General features: G+C 32.0%; 1 protein-coding gene across 1 annotated transcript; it reads right to left on the bottom strand.

The window, feature by feature from the left end:
- Positions 1-1,683: 1,683 nt before the first annotated feature.
- On the bottom strand, positions 1,684-21,266 carry LOC123655852 (chitin deacetylase 1; the record flags this gene model as incomplete). The annotated part of the gene is given in 12 exon segments (XM_045591601.1): positions 1,684-1,894; positions 2,537-2,758; positions 3,971-4,113; positions 5,132-5,235; positions 7,835-7,973; positions 9,737-9,913; positions 10,186-10,228; positions 11,466-11,608; positions 12,087-12,214; positions 16,823-16,934; positions 18,293-18,381; positions 21,203-21,266. Coding segments are annotated over 12 exon segments (1,446 nt in total), but the record flags the coding sequence as incomplete, so codon positions are not given.
- Positions 21,267-22,307: the final 1,041 nt, after the last annotated feature.

Here is a 22,307-nt window from a genome sequence, read left to right as displayed (position 1 = left end):
AGTAATCAAATTAAGTGGCAAACGAGATATAGAATCAAAATATGAGCAAACAATCTTTAAATCGAATGCATGCGGACGTAAAGTTTCCGCAGCCACTCACAGCGCAATCTCAAATTAAATCTACGACGAATCTCAGACGCGAACTGACGCTCTTTCTGTAAAATAATTCTGTTTATCTTTCGTATTTGGAGATATATGCTTAACTTTCTAAATATTTAACTTCATCTATTAATAATTTAACTTCATTATGAATATGATAAAAACATAAATTAAAGTGTAGTGAAACAACATTTTCGGATTTTATTGTGATTTATTAGGTTTTTTGCAACGTCTTTATGGGAAGTTGCAGAGGGGTACCCTAACTGACAAAAAAGCGTCCATAACATTAAATAATAGCGTAAGATTCTTATGTATAGTCATGTATGATGGCTATACAGTGTCTAATTTATAATCTAGTGATGACTGTTATTATTATTGCAATTTGCTATTATCATTATATCATTCGATAATTATTATACATTTTTATAACTCATTGTAAATAAAATAAAGAAAAAAATAAATTTTATTAAGTAGTTTTTGTTATCGATAAGAAAATCATAATAAAAAATTTATACCCAAATAATTATTATCTACATCTATAATATAAATATGAGTCGCTGAATGTGTTGCTAAGCGCAAAACTCGAGAACGGTTGGACCGATTTCTCTAATTCTTTTTTTAAATTATTCCTTGAAGTACGAGGATGGTTATTACGCAGAGAAAAATTCAAAAAAAAAAATTAAATTTCCTAAAAAAGTCTAAAAACAACACTTTTCTATACTCCCATACAAAAGATTTGTGATAATACTTAAAAGTCAATTTGAACTTTAATACCATACGATAAAGTTTGTGTTAGGCGATACGAAGCTCGCCGGGTCAGCTAGTATCGAATATAACTTGAAATTAATATTTTATAATATGGAACTTCGTTCCTATTCGGTTATTTTTTTTACATGCCCGACGTTTTGGATACTTTACAGCAACCATGGTCACGGGAGGACCATCCTGTAAAGACTAATAAACCGCGATAAATCCGAAAAAGTTGTCTTATTATAATGAGTGAAAATCGAGTAAACATTAGAAAACAATATAAATTGAAGTAATAAATACATAGTGTATAAAATTATTTCATTTGTTGTGTATCAAATTTTTGCTGCGTAGTTAATCGTTTATAAGGAAGAGGGTAGTAAAAATAACGGAAATGAGTAACATTTTTTAGTATCGTAATTTAATTGTATCAAAATCGCTTAAATCTTACAGTACAAATATTATATTATAATAATAATAAAAACTCTTTCGTAAATCTGCATGGTGTTCATTAAACATATAACACTAAGTATGATTATATGGAAATATACATAACCTAATAAATTTTATAACTTCGTAAAATCTAAATGCAGATTCTCAAAAAAGTTTTTTAAACAACCATAATACACATCGAGTTGCAATGACTAGTCACTGCTACGTTAAACTAACTATACAATTTTTTGTTGTATGATAATTTAGTTTTCTTTCTTCTGTAGTTTTCTACGCGAAACTAATTTATTTATGCACTAATATTTTGAATTCTCGACGACAGACTGGTTGAATTTACTAATAAAACGTTTGTTTTGTATTCAAGTTTAAAGTAATCATATAGTTTGGTCATTACTTAAATTTTATTATTTATGTATTTACTGTTTTTGTCTACACAGTTTATTTGAAACTCGTACGTTTCTAGTGTAACTGCCTGTCGTCAATATGTACTCAAATGTGGTAAGAAATTTTTATCCCCTACTTCCTCTTCAAATTATCAGGTATGTAGTTATCTTTTCCGGGAATACCTGTTCCACCAGAGTCACCCAACCATGGATATCTAAAAATTTAAAATAATGAAGAAAAGTAAAAGAAATCAGAAGATACTAGAAACATTAAAGACAGAAAAACGAACAAAAGACTGTGTTTGAGAAAAAAACTTTGAGGCGTTCTTCGTTTATGCAAAAATAATTATTAAAGTGGATGTAGTAACAAATGTACTGCATATGAGCGCACTGTTCCAGCCTGTAAATTTCTCACTGCCGACAAATAGCCTCTTCTCCTATGAAATAGAAGGATGAAGTACATTGGATCCACGTACACAACTTATTTGGTGCACTTTTTCATATTCATATACACGTTCTGAACAGAGTATTGTTTGTCTCATAAGATAATTATGTAACAAAAGATTTTAACCGAAGTACGGGACAGCAGGAAATATCCTGCTCAAAATCTGAAGAAGCCCGACTGGGAAATACTTCGACTTTACAGAAGACCGCTAAATAATACGGTTTTCAAGCAGTGTTGTGTTTCTGTTAGAGAGCATAATGTCCAGAGCTCCTGGGTGGAATTGGGGATGGGTTCGGTAATGCGCTTGCGATGTATCTGGTATTGCAGACGTTTATAAGCTACGGTAATCACTTACCATCAGGTGAGCCATACGTTTGTTTACCAGCCTAGTTATAATTTAAAAAATGCTTACCGGTTAGGGCATTCTGTGCATGTTTCCATGTAACGAGTGTCTGTAAAGTTTGTTTCTGGGTGCTTGAAAGACAGCGCGCACTTGTTGGAGATATTACATGGTGGTGGAGGGAGGTCCTTCTTATCGCATCGCCACGCCTCGTAATTGTTAAGTGTCTTTACTGGACGGGGGTCTGTCATCCATGTAAGCGCTTGGGTCACCGTTACAAACCATACGTCGTTTCTGAAAATTGTTTACATATTTTATTTACATTTTCGCTAATCATGTCCACATAGAATTTTAGCAAGGACGCTAGCATTTCCGCATTAAATTGGAATTTTGATCCTTCGGGCAAAAAAAAATTTAAACTACTCGAAGTGAAATCTTAAGTTTAGGACTTTTCACCAATACCGGTTGGTATTAAAACAGTGTTTACTCAAAATATTGTTATCCTCAAAAAATATTCTGAATTTAAAATTTCAAACTATGGAGATTCCAATTTTTATCTCTTAACACTTAAAAGATTCATTATTTTTTAGATAATTATATTTCACTGGCGTTGGGTTTTGATCCACGTGAGATTACTTGACATTTTTTATCACTGCGCTCCTATAATTTTAGCCCAAGTATGTACACTGCTTTAAGTATAATCCTATCCTTCCTAATAAATGAAAAAAAAATGTATTCATCTTTAACTAAAAGTGGAAGTTGTAGAACGCGTAGTATAAATAAAATATAGAATAATAAAATGAAATACACATTACTGATTTCAATAATATTAATTCCACATATTCGTAGACGTGCTTTGTTTTATCCATGTGTACATAGGTATTCGCAGACTATTTTAAAATGAATTCAAAACTCGGCTGCTACAGAACAAGAACAATTGCAGTTTTTGTTTATACGAATATAATGATGTATCGATGTATTGTTTGCAAAGAATAGCAATGCACGATCGTAACAAGAACTATTCAATACAAATGAATTTTTTAATTAATTTTTTTTATACGCAGTGCAACGAAGTACACCCACATTACAATTCCAGGAAGTGAGAAATATGCGCTCTATTGAATCGTATACTTCTAATTAAATCTGCAGCGAATAGAAGTCTTATTAATGCCATCGATTGAGAATATTTTCTGTTATATAGTTTTCTCGCTATGAAAATTTTAATAAAAATGTTCATACAATTCGTATCATAAAAGAAACGTAATGAACCTAAGGCGGTTGCTGCATGATTATTAACACAATTCGTTAAATATAGTTAATAAAGCTGGCCAATTATTTTTATGAAAATTCTTAGGACGATTTGATAATAATAGTTTCGCCTCAAGTTACCAACCTTCAAGTGACACACATCACCAAAAAAGCCAAAAATGTTAACAACGAATTACATAACTCCTACACGTACATGCCTAGGATCTATTCCTGTAAATGCGGAGCGCATAAACTTACAAGTTGGACGCCCATTGCAGGAATTTATGTAAGCCTCGCTCGAGCTCCTTGATTTGGAACCAGTTAGTGTGGAAAGGCATCATGTATGGCGCTCGGTTCTGTTCGTAATACCTGGTGAAATCCTCTTGAAGCCATTCGAAAACCTAGAAATTTGCACATATTCAGATTAACTGGTAACGAACATATTTCGAACACATTAAATGCAAAAGATACCTCATATTAAATGTAAAACTATGTCATGTATTACCTTATAAAATTTGGGCTACATAGTAACCTTAAAATACAAAAGTTTGTATAAAATAAAAATAGATAATCCTTATTATTTTGTAATAGATTATCTTGTATAAGCAAGTTTTGTGTTAGTAAAAAATACAGTATCAACGATCTTGTTTAGCCTGTAGGCGGCACTTTTACAAATCCACCGCTGGCTATAAACTTATATATTTCATTCTTACAAGCTAATATTATGTGTTGAATGTCTGAAGACTCCCAGCGGGTAATAAAAAACTTTAATATCATGTGCAGAGTTCACACCTTACCACAAGATTTTAGGACACTAATTGAAAAAACTAATAAATGAAAACACATATGCGATGTATGTACGTATATTGTATTCATTCTTTGGCCGCAGAAAAAAGTTAATTACATAAAGTCATATCATAAAGTGCGGTCAAACCCCGTGTGTGTTTTATTCCTTACAGTTTTTAATTTGTTCCACACCAAAACCACGATCAAACCGTGGCGTTACCACAAAAAAACTTTTAATAAAACGTTTGGAATGACTTTCGGAACATTCTCGATTACGCTCGCATTAAATGAAATCTGTCGCCTGACACCTAATCGTAACTATTTAATTGTTTAAAACTAGCAAAATTTATTTTTAAATATATTAATCCATTATTATCTACATAACTTCGATGATGTTCTTCTTTTACTGCATTTATTTCATATTATTATATTATAATTTTATTTAGATACGTATTGCATTTCATTGGTAAAGAATTATTAGTGATATTATACAAGCCTTGTAAAATTTGATGTTAATGCTACCTATGATTTAATGTAAAAATCAATGTATATTTACTGTATATTATATATACTGTACATAAAATGCATTTTTATCAAGAACAAGAAAGATAATCAAAATACTTTATTACAAACCTCGTTGGCGTCGTGATTGTGTAAAACGCACTGATCCAAGTAAGGACAGTGTCCACCTTCGTAAGTCTCTACGAAATGAGCGTTGAAAGGAACTTCCCATAGACCTGTTAAAAGTAAAATAAAGTAAAATATTGATTTAAGGGTAATTTTACTTAATACGTTTTAATTCTCACCTATACAACAATATCAATAATAATCAATACATTTAAATAAAATAATCAAAATATATAATAGACGCCGCGTTGGCGCAACGGTTACAGCCATGGATTGTACCTGTTGCGTTGGCGGTTTCAGGTTCGATCCCCGCATATGACAAACATTTGTATTGGCCATACAGGTGTTTGCCATGTGCAAGGTGTGGTGTTTGTGCAGTCCTTGTGGGTCTCCCCACCGTGCCTCGGAGAGCACGTTAAGCCGTCGGTCCCGGTTATTATCATGTACACCTGATAGCGATCGTTACTCATAGTAGCGAATATATCCGCCAACCCGCATTGGAGCGGCGTGGTGGATTAAGCTTCGATCCTTCTCCTACATGGGGAAAGAAGCCTATGCCCAAGTGGGATATTACAGGCTGAAGCGTAATCAAAATATACATTACAGAAATAAAGTATCTGAGCTCATACATGAGCCCACTTGCGTTATACGGGAGTTACATGCAACTAATGGTGGAATTAAATGACGCGTGAAACCGCGAGCCCGACTGATCCGCACCGTTTGTTTTTCAACGGAATTAACAGACGGTGCAACTCAGCAAATGACGGATTGTTTGAATGTTACAGTATACAGTAGTTAGTATACAGCCAGGGTATTGAGTTCTATCGGTTCTGACATTCACGTACCGTTGAAACCTGCTGTAAAGTTTCATTAAAAAAATTAAACTGTGACTAAACTAATAACTTGTTAATTATTTTATCTCAAAGAAAAATGTAGACAATAATAGTGAATTTTAATAAAATATCGCACCAAACGCTCAGTCTACAACTATAAATTTTCTTTTTCAGATATTTCAATGTAACTCTTGGTGTTGCGGTATCGAATACGATGTTGCACTATAAATAAAAGACAGTATTGTACTCGTACTTCGATATAAACTTGAAACTGCAACGACGCTTCTGTTGTCGTTTTATAATTTATATTCTATTATCCGGAAGTCGGAATGTACGAAAAATCGTAAACATTGAATTATTTTTAATTTACTACATGTCCTTTGAATACCACTCAATTATATTTTACCGTGTTTTTATATTTTCATCAATACATAAAATAAAAATGTAATGGATCGCTGACTGTCCATGGAAGATATAATTATGAGAAAAAATATTATTTTAGTTCGAATTTTTGTCTGTTTGTCTGTGCGTTTGTGCACGCTAATCTCAGAAACAGCTTATCCGATTTAGATGTGGTTTACTAATATATTGTGGTAAATTTCACATAGCATTTAGTGTTTGTTTCATGTCAATCGGTTCCTAAATAAAAAAAAATATGCTAATTTAAACAATCACGTTGAAAAAGTAAATACATAAAACGCGGACGAAATCGAAGGCACAGCTAGTCGTTAATATTTTTATTTCATTCCAAGTCAGATCGTATTACAATTTTATACCTACAAACCCACAACACGTTAGATTACAAAGCTGATACTACCCATTTAATGTCTCTTAAAAATACGAGTACCATTAAAATGCTTACCATTTTCTACGTTGTATTATATACGGCTGAGCGGTCATAAATGTGTAATTAAAAACATCTATTAGTAAATAAATTAAAGGAAAAGCATATAGTACGATACATGAGTATCCTTGTAGCAATTCCGAAACAATTACCAGAGAAACCATAAAACGTGCACGTTTTCAAGACGAAGTGTGCAATAAATTAAATTATCTTTGAAAAATCACATGCGCAAAATGAACTGTCGGTTCTTTATTTATTTATTTATTTATTGAGGTTTGCTAGCAGTTGTTACATTTTTGATACATTGCAATTTTAATTTTATTATAGACTACATTTCTAAATGTATAACCATGTTAAAGCAAACACGACATGCAAAGTTATCCTGTTAATGTAACAATAGAAGAAGTTCTTAATGCAACATCGGCTTATTTAAATATAATTTGTTTTTAAATTAACCACAATAATTTCGATTTAGATTTTAGATAAGTTGTAATCGATGTTATGATGTATTGTGTTGTAGTGCTTAATTATTATTGTGCGTGCACGCCGAATTTCAAGGTAATTGTTCGTACAGTTGATTCGTGAAAGCGAAACAATCGCACTTTCGCCTTAACAATATGAATAACTAAAGAATGAATAGTGAAAACAAATAAATCAAACTTTTGTTTTGCAAACTTCTATTTTTGTTTTTTATTAATTAGGTACGTAACATATGTAAAAAATATGAAAAACACAAACAAAAAAAACTAAACTTATTAAAAAGCAGGCTCCAAAAGCACTTACGATAATTATTTTAAAAATGATTATATATGAAATGTAAAACTGCCACCGATTCGGAATATAGATTCTGCAGAGAAAAATCAGCAATAAACTCCGCAGTTACTCTTATTAACGAAACTGTCAATCATTATAAATTTAGTCATGTCTTGCAGGAAATGTTCGAGAAAAAGTTTGATACAGTCGAACGGTAAGGCCATCCATGTGACCGTGAAAGTTTAAAAACTTACAACAAATGTCAAACTTGTTAAATACCTGGGAACGACTTGGTCGGGCATGTGCCTGACTTGCACTCGTGCGCGATCTTGTAGTCGAGCGTGTAGGGCCACACGGGGATCGGTAATGGGGGAACGCCCACAGAACTGTCGTAGATGTAGCCAAAGTCTTCTAACACCTGTTAGGAAACCACAATGTGTTAGACATTGATTCAATATGTAGGCCTATTATTAAAAACATTTGTTCTAGATCTTGAATGATCTATATAGTTTTTTCTACTATTATTTATATGTGTATGTTAATAATGACAATAAATAGTTAAGTTATAAAAAATATTAGCTTGGCTATTACGTATTTTTAATCGTTAAGTAGGTTTTTATTTATTTATAGACTTTTCTGTGTAAGACACTTTAAAATCTAAAGTAGATACGACTATCTATTTATTTTAAGTGATTTTTCTTTTCAAATTCATGAATAAAGGCGGTTATCTCCTCTATTATCTCATACAAATTGTATTAATAAAATTGTATGAATAAATTATCCCATATTTCACGTCTGATAACTCGTCATTCTAACAAAGATATACAAACATGTTTTGAATGTCTTCATTAATAACGCGATATCTCGAATTTCGTTTTGCATTCAGTTCTGAAAAGAGTCGTACACCGAAGTTTATTACGAATAATTTTGTATGTTTTTATTTACATACATCACTCAAATACCAATTGATGGATTTTAATGAATCCTTGTATTGAGAGTACCTTCTTTTTACATCGGATAATTTTATATTTGATATCTTTATAATTATAAATATAATGACTTCGTAAAGAGTTCGTAAAACTGACTTCGTTCGGAATCCCTAATTGAAAAAGAATATGTTTGTGTATAAGAGATTTTTAAGAAATATTACGGATTATTTGATTGAAATTGGCTTGTAATAGATAAACTCAAAATTTCCAGGAGCGAAGTCAAACTACTTTAAGCTTATAACATCATATTTAGTTTGAATACACTCAAGGGCGGATCCAGGAGGGTCATGGGGGTTATGACCCCTCCCGTACCCCTGGGCTGGGTCAAGGACCTAGATGAACCAGAAATAAAAATTATTAAACATAATATGTCATATATATTTTTGTCACAATATAGATTTTATGTAAAGTACCTTCAATATTTAATTAATATAAGTAGTAAGTACCCGGGTGACCGAGCTAAGCTCGGTATTTTTAGTAAATCGTGTTTTTTGGAAATCATAAAGTATAAATACGAATTACATATTGATAAAATATGAATAATATTTTTCGATTTTACCGACATAATAATAAAAAATAAGAACAGTCTATTTAAATTAAAAATAACGAGTGCAATTAGAAAAAGAAAAAGAAAAAATAATTGATCAGGGACATGTAGATTTGAACCATGATCTTCTCGGTTGATCCCGAGCGGCCGATTTCCCACCGAGCTATTTCAACTACATTGACTTATGCGAAATTTACCTTCGTATTCTAACGATATTTTTTTCAATTCCTAAAAACAGGGATAAAACGACATTTCCTGAAAATGAATCCTAGCTAGATAGATTTATCTCCCCCGAAACCCCCTAAATACTAAATTTTATGAAAATCGTTGGAGCCGTTTCCGAGATTCAGATTCTATATATATATATATATATATATATATATATACAAGAATTGCTCGTTTAATAGTATAAGATAGATGAAGTGATAACGCATTTTCGGAGAGGCGTAAAAGAAAAATTGATTTTGTTATATAAGTATAGGCATTTTTAAGTACAGGACTTACATACAATTATAAAATACCTACTTTTTATCTGTATCTATTATAATCAAATTTAAATTATAACTTCTTGTGACTTGACCACTATATGATCCCTCCTGGCGCCAAAGCTGGATCCGCCCTTGAATATACTGCACATTAACTTACCTTAAACTGAGTATTACGTCCGGGTTTTAGGAACGGCGCACGAGCCCCGACGATTTCCGAGCGCGACACGTTCGCGAACTTTCGTAAGATCTCGCGCATGCCGATCATCTCTCCCGCCCACTCTTCGTACCCCTTGTCCTGAAGACCTTGCTGCTGGGATATTGTGCCTGTTGCTATCTAGAATTTAAATTTTAGAGTATACATCGATATAAATAAAAATTAATCGCCGAAATGTATGAACGTACACACATAAATTGTTTTTGTGTATGATGGCTTTCAACTAAACAATATTTCAATTTGAAATAAATAAAACGGAACTTTCTAGATTTTTTTTTTTTTTTGTTTAATGTTAATGAAACTTAAGTCTTAATTCATTTAAATTAATTATTTAAATTATTGTTTTTTGGAATAAAAATACTCAACTAAATAAAACAATGACATGGCCTTACCTCATGGCCATCATGAGCGAGAGACTGCACCATAGCGTAATTACTGCAAAAAAAGAGTAAACATTTAACAGAACACACCGGAGAATATTTTTAACAACCTTACTTAAAATTTACAACGGTGAGTCTATAAATTTAAGGAATAAAAATTAAGTTTTAAAATGTACGTATTTTTATAAACTTTTAAACACAGTCAATGTAATCTTACTTCTTTCCGTTATCAGGAATCAAAAGATTATAGGAAATTAATTGCTTTGTAAGCTTTACAAATAGAATATATGTACTTACAGCTGAATAAATAGATTTAAGAAGATATTTATTTTATACTTAAAGGTTTATTCAATCACTTATGTCCTAAAAGGGTGAAATACTAGATAAAAGTTTTTATTTAATTATCAAAATAAATTGTTTATAATTAAAATTACTTATATATTTTATACTATTATCGACGACGCATTGATACAACGGTCACACCACTAGTTTGTGGTTTTTGCGCTGGCGGTTGCAGGTTCGATCCCAGCAGATGACAAACGTTTGTATTTATAAATGTGTTTTTAAAAAACTTTTGTATCAATAAACGTTTGTATATTATTGTGTATATTTACCGTGGTCTGAGTGTTTGTGCAGTCCTTGTGGGTCTCCCCACCGTGCCTCGGAGAGCACTTTAAGCCGTCGGTCCCAGTTGTTATTATGTACACTTGATAAAGATCGTTACTCATAGTAGGGAATATATCCGCCAACCAGCATTGGAGCAGCGTGGTGGATTAAGCTCTGCAGTGGGATATTACAAGCTGAAGCGTTTATAGTATTATTGATTATAAAAAAAACGAACTTTTGACTTTTGAAACGAACGAAAAAATTGTGATAGATATTTTAGACATTGGTATTAATTAGGTAATCTTTTTCATAAGACGAAAAAAATATGTTGTTAGCATCTCATTTAGCTTTAACACGTTTTAACCATCAGTATGACAAGACAATGTCGAATTACAAACCATAATTATATTCTTACAGATTTTAACGTTAAATCATCTATGTAAACTAATTACTTGCTTAAAAACCAATATTAAATATTAACAAAAAACAATACTCGCAGCTCATTACAAGTTCCAATTGAAATATAATGTGATAACTTTGAGACGGATATTACTTTCATTATTGCAATCGTTTCTACGTAAACGCGGTAAACCGCACTGTTCACGGGTAATAATCTTCTTTATTAATATTTTAGTAAAATTATCTAGAAAGCGTTTGAGATACGAATATAATATTCCGACACTAACCTGTACTCGTGAGATAAGAAGAAAGTGCCCCGAATTGGGCAGTCGTTTGGATTGCGTAATTTCCCATTAAAAACTTTCTTGTACAAGTCGAAATTGTTCAAATTAACGGCACCATCAAATGTTAGCATTATCATCTGCGGCGTCTGAAATTAAAACGTTGACGCGTTCAACTCAAAGTGTATTTATCTAAATAAAATAATCGTAACGAATCACGCAAACAGTAGCTACAGGAAATTCAATGAACAAATATTATTAAGATTGGATATCAAAGTTAAATGCTCGTATTTACTACAAAAAAAAAGATAAAATTCAACGCCATATAAATAATGCATTACTTTGAATTATTCACATTTATCTGCTTCGATAGTTTTTTTTTTTTTTTAAACTGAACAAATCTATTTAAATGAAAAGTAATTCAATAGTTACAATTGTTTTGTATTTTACGTACAACAAAATTTTGATACTGTTTGATACACTAAACCATTTTATCAGTATAATTATGTTTCATTGCATTTTCAAAAACAACTATAAAGTAATCTGTAAAATTAGATTTAGCTATACAATCCTACAGCAATTCAATTAACGTACTTCGAGTAAAATGTTATTTGTACTCAGACTTACATCCTCTGGATCCAGACCGCCCGGTATCAGAGTGCCATCCTTCGAACAAAAACAATACGGCAGCTGGCATTCCGCTGGGTCGCACTTTGTAGCTAAGTCCGTCGGGGCTTCCGTGATAGGGGCTGGGGCTAAAAAGTAATAAATCATTACTTTCATTAGCAAAATGAACTTATATTTCATTAAAAAACTAAATCAAATAAATACATCCATAATATTTTGGTTATGTAAAAATAATATTAAGTCAAAATGATTTGAGTATTAAAGCAACTGCAATGATTAAGCAGTTTTTTTTTAAATCTATAATTTTCCTCATCAAATCCTAACTACGTGTATTTCTTAGAAACTACCTTAATTGTGTAAATTTAGGGGTGTAAAAAATATACACCCCTAACGATAAGTGGTTTAAAAGACACACTTCTTGCACGTAGGGTATCATTAATATCGCAACACCCTTGAACGGTCGAATTTTTAAAACGGTAACAAAATAGTATCTTGTGCTATTTATATTGTTAAAATATTATACTTTAGCATAAGCGACATACTAATCAAAATTGTGTTGCTAAAGCAAAAATAGCCAGTATCTGTAATACACCAAAAGATATTTAAAAAAAATAAAAAACATTCAAAACACAAATATTTTATAATCTATTCATTTGTACGTCATACTAGAAAAGGATCGTTTCAGGAAGTGGTTTTCTATATTTTGGAAATGTTAATTTAAATTACTTTCGTTATTTTCCCTTCGCGTAAGATAAAGGATTTATTTCTGTATTTTATTTTCTGTAACGTGCTGGGCTCTATAATGGTCGTTTTGATCTTCGGGTGTTAAAGCCGTTGTTTGATGTAAATGTTAAGTTTGACCAGCAAGTTGATCAAACAAATTTGTCCATTGACAGGGCCCTTTCGCTTTGAATTTACAATTGTTCACTTTGTTTGACTGTAATACGTACACAATTATCACTTTGTTCAATTGTAATACGTACAAACATATACGTACAAAGTTATTCAATTCAACCAAAAAAAGTAATAAAATATTAATAATTAAATGATCAAAGATATTTATGTTGTTCATAATTTTGAATTGATTGATATAGGAAGAAAAGATTGCGTAAAATTGTTACACTTGTGTAGTATTGTCGAAAACCGATTCCTGGAAACCCCTGCATTATTTAAGCTAGTGATCACGAAGCTGTCCAAACAATCGATTCAAGATCACAGCGAAGGCTGTATACACAGGTGGAGTGCATTTCCCATCAGTAAACAGACATACTGTGTGAGCAGGCATTCGCAGTTGTATGTTTGGCATCCGTGTTATCCCGCTTGTCTCGCTGCTCTTGTTCCGTGACACGGCGGGTATGCTGTCGTACCTTTGTGTTTGTAGCACGCTGTACCTACTAATGTATACTAATCTGCACGTTTACCAATTTAATTTTAAGTTCTTGATGTTAGTGGATTTCTTGAAGAGTTTATTCGCTTAGATGCCTAGTCTTAATTAATTTATGTACAAATATTTAACATACAATATTTTATAGTTTTATGCAGCACCGTATGATTATATAATATATTTGCATTTACATACTTATATATTGACTTTGTCTGACTGACTGACTGATACTGACTTTGTTTCCGAACCCGTAAGGTTGTTTGGAAGAGATGGTACTAAATGGTAAGAAAACGATTACTAAACATTTTTGAATATCATATCAAAAATTGACCGCTCCAGCGGGGTTCGAACCCGCGTCTCCGACTGACCGTGTCGGACGATTACTATGCATATAAGATTTTATTTTGTCTTTGTATAATAGTAATCTATACGTATTCTTATACGATTCGTTAGAATAACGGTCATAGCATTGCCCTATGGCTATTATGCTAACTATGATGGATTTAAGCCCCGCACATGGCATACATCATCTGCTGTGTGGTTACGCCAGTAAAGAATATAGCCTCCCCCTCTCTCCCCGTGGGTGTCGTAAGAGGTGACTAAGGAATAACACAGTTGTACTATTACCTTGGAACTTAAAAGGCCGACCGATGGTGGGATAACCATCCAACTGCTGGCTTTAAAATACACAGGCCGAAGACGGACAACAGCGTCTTCGGTGCCACAAAGCCAGCCCTGTGATCACCAACCCACCTGGCGAGCGTGGTGAATAGTCACCACGCTGGACAAAACACATGAGTTCACGCCATTTTGGCGCGAACTTGTGGACACCTATGTCCAGCAGTTAACTGCGACAAGCCGAAGTGAAGTGAAGCGACATGGCATACATTTGTCTTGGCCATAAAGATGTTTGTGTGATGATGTGTGTGTATGTGTGTGTTTCCGGACCCTCTAAAAAGGAAATAATTCTAGTGGGGTGCATTGAGTGTGAGTCGTTATATAATATTAGGCATTATCAGAGTTTACCCCTTAAGAAATGATATAAAGTTGGCGAAATGACGCACCGAAATATCAGTGATACTGAGTGTAATGCTTTACAGCGCTTTTAGCTGTAGCAAGATACGAGTATATGTAGGTGCTATATACCAGCTTACTATACCGATACTAGCAACGTCAATAAAAAATTTGATTTGGTTCCAGAGATATAGATTTTATAATTAATTATAGTTTGTTTCATTTAATATAACATTTTACTTTAAACATCATGATAATCTTTCTTAAACTAGCTAGTTGGGTGTCGGTGCAGACACACGCATTTTTTTTATTATAATAATAAATTATCTATTTACAAGAACATGGTGTTGAAGTTGTACAAGATTAACATTAGTATAGTCCAAACATATTCTACTTTACGGTGTGCAAATATTAAATATCAATGTGGTTCAATACAATATATTTTTAACATTAACTGTAGATTATTTGTCATATTTATTATAATTATTCTACGTAATCTTCATTAATATGGTGCAGTCTAACTAAGTTATATGTTTTTTGTTTATTCTTTATCGATAAAATCTATCTACTACGTCATAAGTCTAAATAAAATTACTAAGCTAGTTTGATAATTCTTTCAACATTAATAAAAATAGGTAAAAAAACTTTTTAAGTTAAACGGTTTTATGTTAAACATACATTGCAATGTTTAAGATAAATGTACTAAAAACCAAAAAATAATAAAATAGATACAGTCGTGGGAATTATAAACATATGCATAGACTAGACTAAAATAAAACCGTGGGGCACGTCAATTGTCTACAATCGTTGATTAAAATGTTTGTTTTGTAATGTTACACTATAATTAGGCAGTTGTTCAACCGACAAAGATGGACGTGTGATAAGTAGGGCTAGAATGTGGAAACAAGCTAGCAAGCTCGATTATAAGCGAGTTTTAGGGTTTCATAGTGGTGAGCGAGTAGTACTTTTATCATATGTTTTGTCGATTAAAGACAAACTACGAGCAGTGAAACGATTCCTCGCCAGCCAGCAGTGTGAATGTCCAACGATAAACTAGTTGAAACATCTCTTTTATTTACATGGAGTGTATAACTATTGGAATTTCCATGAGCAAGAAAATGGTAAGTAATTTCCTCACCGTCTGCGGGCCAACTGCCTATTTTAACGACGAATTAAACGATTCTTCTATCGCACATTAAGTCGATAATTTGTAGACAATTGACGTGCCCCACGGTTTTATTTTAGTCTAGTCTATGCATATGTTTATAATTCCCACGACTGTATCTATTTTATTATTTTTTGGTTTTTAGTACATTTATCTTAAACATTGCAATGTATGTTTAACATAAAACCGTTTAACTTAAAAAGTTTTTTTACCTATTTTTATTTTCTAGTTTTTAGTTTTTATTTCGCATTCTGTTTAATTTATTTAGTGCTTCATTATTGCAAGGCCCATCTTAAATATTGAGGTTGTATAGTGCACTGTATTCTTCTTGTCAAGCCCTTTTATTTGATACCCATATTGGTGGGATTGATAAAAAATTGTTATCAGACATTTGGTAGCGGCGGTCAGCTTAGATTTCAATTTTGCATAGTAAATTGTATTCTACTTGTTGAGACCTTTCATTTGATACCCATGTTGATGGGATTGATAAAACCTAAGTTATCCGCCATTTTGTAGAGGCCGCCATCTTGGATTTTAATTTTATATAGTACATTGATTATACTGGTTGAGCACTTTCATTTGATACCCATATTGATGGGATCGATAAAACCTACGTTATCCGCCATTTTGTAGCGGCCGCCATCTTGTATTTCAATTTTTTATAGTATATTGTATTCTGCTTGTTGAGCCCTTTCATTTGATACCCACATTGATGGAATTGATAAAACCTACGTTATCCGCCATTTTGTAGCGGCCGCCATCTTGGATTTCAATTTTTTATAGTATATTGTATTCTGCTTGTTGAGCCCTTTTATTTGATACCCATATTGATGGGATTAATAAAACATAAATTATCCGCCATTTTGTAGCGGCGGCCATCTTGAATTTATAATGATAATGAATAAACATAATTGTATTGTCACCAAAATCCAAAGTGTATACAAAATTTCAGATTAATCGGTTGACAGGAAGAGGGTGAAATTTGAATTACTAAATTTGACCCAAGAATAAATAATAAATAAAAAATAAAACAAACGGGGTGAGTTAAATAAAACCGTTTAAAAATTACAAAACAACTATAACTCGTTGTAATGTCGTTGACATTTAGTACGTCATAGTATTTAAGTGGTAGAGAGCTTTTGATTATTTCAATTTATAGTAAAGAGTACTTACTTGTCGCTATTGGACCGCATCTTGCTTCTACTTTGAATGTACAATATTTACTGATGTCATCAAAGTACAAGCCGGATGGACATCTGTTCAAATAAGGATAACCATCCACACACTGAAATAAGACACTCTTAATTAGATTTTAATTATTTCAAACCTCTTTATTTATATAACCATTGAGTGCAAACAGAAATATGTATATTTGAATTATTTAAAGTTCTTTGAATCACCGAGCTTTACTTTTTATATCAAATTTAGACATAGGTCGTTCCAAAACTATTAAATAATCTTGTATTAATAAACAGTAACAAAAACACTCTATCTGAATCTAAATTTAAAGTATTTAGACTATGAAAACAGTTTAATTAAATATACATTAATAGAATCTCTAGATCTAGTACTAAGCACACGCGAACATTTGCATCCGATTAATAAACAAAGCGAGATGTTATTACGTCACGTTTACTCAGTTTATACCTCATTACGATGTCACATAAATACCCATAATCGTTGTATTAGACTACAAATGATATTTTTGCACCATTTACAAATTAAACTGTCGATACAAATCCAAATACTTAGCTCTTCAAAACTCAACTAAACATCAAAGGTATTTTATAAGTCTTGAATTTATTGCTTATGCAATTTAACTTCACAATCATTTTAATCTTATTTTTTTAGAATTGCATAAAAATATTTGATTACAATTCTGAATTTACGTTACAATATTATTTAAACGTAATAGAAATGAAACGTCTTAATGCATTTGAATGTGATGTAACCAAATGTTATCATAAAGTTAAGTAGCGTGTTGTAGAAAATTGTTATAACCAACATTCTTTGAAAGTTAATGTTTAATGTTAAGTTAATGTTGAAATATAAATCTACTACTTACATAACATATAAAAATATATAAATACTAATGAATCGCTAATACTAATGCAATTCACAAACTTTAAAAACTACTAGTAGTAATTCGATTCATTTTTCTTTTCAAAGCTTTCTAATATGTTGTTGAAGTTTCTTACACTTCAGCCTGTAATATATCTCTACTGGGCATAGGCCTCTTTCCCCAAGTAGGAGAATGATCAGAGCTTAATCCATTAAGCTGCTCCAATGCGGGTTTTATATATTCCCTACTATGAGTAACGATCGCTATCAGGGGTACACGATAACAACGGGGACCGACAGCTTAACGTGCTCTCCAAGGCACGATGGGGAGACCCACAATGATTAAAAACCGGACCGGAAATGAATATTTATATAAATATAAATATCCACTCCGAGCGGGAATCGAACCCGCGACCGTCAGTGTTTAGGCGCCGCCGACACAGCACACGCACCATTACACTAGAGTAGTCGTCAGAAGTTTCTTAAGGAAAAAAAGTTGTACGTTTGACAGTTCGTATGACATTGTCAGTTTTGACATAGGTAGGGTCAGGTAGTAAACTAATAAATGTAACCATGTCTTACTTGATAGAAACGGCGGCAAGTGGCTGGATCGGCAAAATTGCCGTTGCCCTGAGTACCTTCAGGGCAGACAAATTCCTCCCCTTCCTTATCTTTCTGGCAATATACTGAAAATAAAATAAAGATAACATTTAATTCTTCTTTTAAATATAATCAAAACAACATTTAATAACAAATATTTAAAATTTAAATGTAAGTAGCGATCAGCATACATATCATATTATTATAATGAGATTTATTAAGGGTATGGCGGGAGATACTTTGTCAAAATTTGAACGGCTTGACTAGGAAAGTATTTAATAATAATAATAATAATAAATACTCTTTATTGTACACCACAAAGAAACATTACAAAAAAGTGATACATGAAAAGAAAGATGTACAAAGGCGGTCTTATCGCTAAGAGCGATTTCTTCCAGACAACCTTTGGGCATAGGACATAGCGAAGAAAAAGAGAAGCGGGAGGGAAGTGTACAAACAGTTGATAAAGAATTGGCGTATAGTTAACAAGCAGTATGATATTAACAGAAGTAAATATACATATACACATACATATACACACAATATACATACACATACATATATACAAATAAATATATACATATATACTACATAAACAAATAGTACATAATAATATTTATGAAGCTGACAATGATATTTATGAGGTATTTAGTGACAAAAAATGCGCCTTTAGATATTTTTTAAAACTAGCAAGAGAGCTAACTAACTGGCTAGCTAGATTGAGCTTTTCTTATAGAGAGAAGAAGAGAGTTCCAAAGTTGTACAGCTTTAACAGAAAAGGAGTTTGAATAAAAGGAAGTAGTATGAGAAGGAGTTTTGAATGTTAAGGTTGAAAAAAGTATTTCAACCTTTCAGACATCTAAATAACTAATATCAAGTAGTGCTGTGTTCCTGTGGTGAATGAGGCAGCAAGAGCTCCTGGGGTGAATCGGAGATAGGTTTTTGGTTTACGTGTCCTGGTGTTGCAGGCGTCCATAGACTACGCTATCTGCTTACCATCAGGTGAACCGTACTTTTTTTATCTGCCTTCTTCTCAATTCTCTAAAAAGTGATATTTATATTTACATTATACAGTTTAAAAAACCAACATCATGTTACGATTTTTTGGTTGTTGATTGAGTTTCCTAGTTTTATACGTCATTTCGGCATTGTTGTATTTGATATGGAAGATTATTATCAATTTTATACAACAATATTCAACTTTTACTTTTTGCCATTAAAACATAATATTATCATAATAATGATCTTGTTTGGCTCGTTTGTCTTCATAATATAAAAAGATAATACATAAGCGTCGGTAAAAGTCAATGTATTTACATAAATTAATATAAAATTTGATGTGCGCATATGATATTCCTTGTTTGAATCTAAGAATCTATTTATGTTCAATACTAGGCGTCTTTCGCGGTTTCGCCTACGTTAACATTTGACTGTTCTATCACTATATGTCAGTTCGCTTGTTTTACTTTTTTATGTTAAAATGATTCACATAATTTATTCAGTAGTTTCAAAGGTTATCGATTACAAATTATTGAAATAAAATTAATTTGAGGTTTGCTTCCTCTATAATAAAATTTAAAACTAGTTTAAATAACAAAATTATTAAAAATGACAAGGCTTTTCACGTATTAAAGGTGAAGGTCTTAATTCATACTTATAAACTTATTTTGTGACAATACTATGTTCACCGTGTAAAAATTTATTAATATGTATTTATAATATATTTGATAGTCTCCTATTAATTATTTGTTATAAAAATATTTTATACTTCTAAATATATGATTTCTGAATTTGTATACCCGTTAGAATTTCAAACAATTTCCGTAATTCTATAATTAGAGTAGTATTATAGAAATACGGAATACCAATTTATGAAACAGGAAGGAAAAAATCTAATCTACAAATAAGTGCCTACTTTTATATACAAATTTTGCGAATTTCTTTGACTCTGTAAACCACAAGCGACTGTGTTAAAATACAATCTACTAATCTAGGTATCCTAATAGTTATTTCAATTTTAAAATCTTATTAATATAAGTTCGTGCTACACAGATTTGCATCTTAAAATCGATAACTAACGATAAGACCGCAAGAACTTAAAGCGTAACTATGCGACAAAGGTGACAGCAATAGTTATGGCAACGGGCTGTTGCTGTGCCTACAACGTTTTTTTTTTATTTGTTTCATCAATTATTAGTTTTTTATGGAGTTAAATTTTACCCCTAATTGGCAAATAGTGGCAGGCAAATCTTATATATAAAATTCTCGTGTCACAATGTTAGTTACAATACTCCTCCGAAACGGCTGGACCGACTTTTACGAAATTTTGTGTGCATATCGGGTATGTCTAAGGATCGGTCATCCCGGCCGGGAGGGGGCAATTAAGGGCGTTAATAAAATATATGGCAACGTTTATAAGTTCGTTTTTAAAGTTTAAGTTATAAATAGAAATATATTTCTGTAATTAAATTATTATTTCTAAGAAATTTACAGGTGTTTCAACGATTTTTTATTTTCACCTTCAAGGAGATAAAATGAGACTTAATGATTTGTTCATGAGCCCTCTTTTTAACTGACTTCCAAAAAGGAGGAGGTTCTCAATTCGACTGTATTTTTTTTAAGTGATCTAACTGAAGTTATAAAATATACAAAAACCACTATCATTTGAACGTTAAATTAGAAAACAATAAATATGTATACGCTAGGTTAAATAAGGGATATCTTTTATTACCACCTTACTTTTATTATCGGAAATTATGATATACTTTATTTTTAATGTTATCGCTAGTTTAATTCTAGCTTTCGCCACGTCGTTTTATATATATCGTGATAAAAAGTCACCCATTTTTTTCTGAGTTTTAAATTATCTATATGAGAAACAAACCTACCTACACTCATCAATCCTCGCAAACTTTGGAATTTAAATTATTATTATGACAGTTACTATGAAGTATATCAATTACTGGACATAAATACTCGTAAGTTTCCCTAAAAAGTCATATTACATTATGTGTAGCTATTACCATATAACAACAAAATGTACTATTTTGTTATTCATCATAACACTGCCAACACGCTAATTTTCACGTGATCTTCGTACACGGTACACAATACATCTTTGTGTAATCGTGTTACGTATCATTGACTGGTTTCCAAACTTACAACTAGTGCGTAATTATACAGAATTACGAATGCCGACCGCGTATTTTATTCTCTCTGCACAAACCAGTTAGCACCACGTCCCCAAGGAGAACCAGATTTAACGTTTGATTTATCAACGATTATTAGCCAAGAAACGAATCATCGGAACTTTAAATGGATAGCATTTTTTAATAAAAAATCGTTGTAATAATAATCAAGAATTTATGAATAGGTAGAAATATATATTAACCAATGTATAACGCCTCTCAGCTAGTGTTAATGTCATAATCATATAAAGTAATACAAATTACATTATTTAGTATTTACACTTTAAAACAGTTTCCCAAATTGCAATTCCATCGGAAGTTAGCAAGAGCAAAATTATCTCTGAAAGAGGTCTCTACCCGTACTACTTACTACTGGTAGATAGAAATGAGGTTACCGAGGGGCGCAGTAGTGCAATTTAAAAAAATTGTAGGTTCGTAAGTTCGGAATTATACAGAAACCCTAGAAAATACCCTTTCCATAACTACCTGATAATAACTGACATTACAGCTATACACACTTTCCTTTTATCAGGATTCGCATCGCTAATACTTTAAACGAATTTTTTTACTACGAATTTTCACACCAAGGGTACCATATCCATATATATCCCATACATATCCTGAACCCCTCGTACTAACGAACTTTAAACGATTAATAATTTATTTCTAGAAAGTCGCAAAAGTATATAAATTATTACTATTTTTAGGGATTTCCGTACCTAAGTTTGTCTGTATAAAAAAGAATTTGTAAAACTAACTTAGTCACCAGGGTTTTATTTAGACACGGAAAGGGCCGCATCGCTCTAGTA

The sequence above is a fragment of the Melitaea cinxia genome, chromosome 8 (genome assembly GCF_905220565.1).
Source record: "Melitaea cinxia chromosome 8, ilMelCinx1.1, whole genome shotgun sequence".
Taxonomy (NCBI): Eukaryota; Metazoa; Arthropoda; class Insecta; order Lepidoptera; family Nymphalidae; genus Melitaea; species Melitaea cinxia.
The sequence above is the reverse complement of the archived record's forward strand: the minus strand, read 5'-3'. Positions and strand labels throughout refer to the sequence as shown.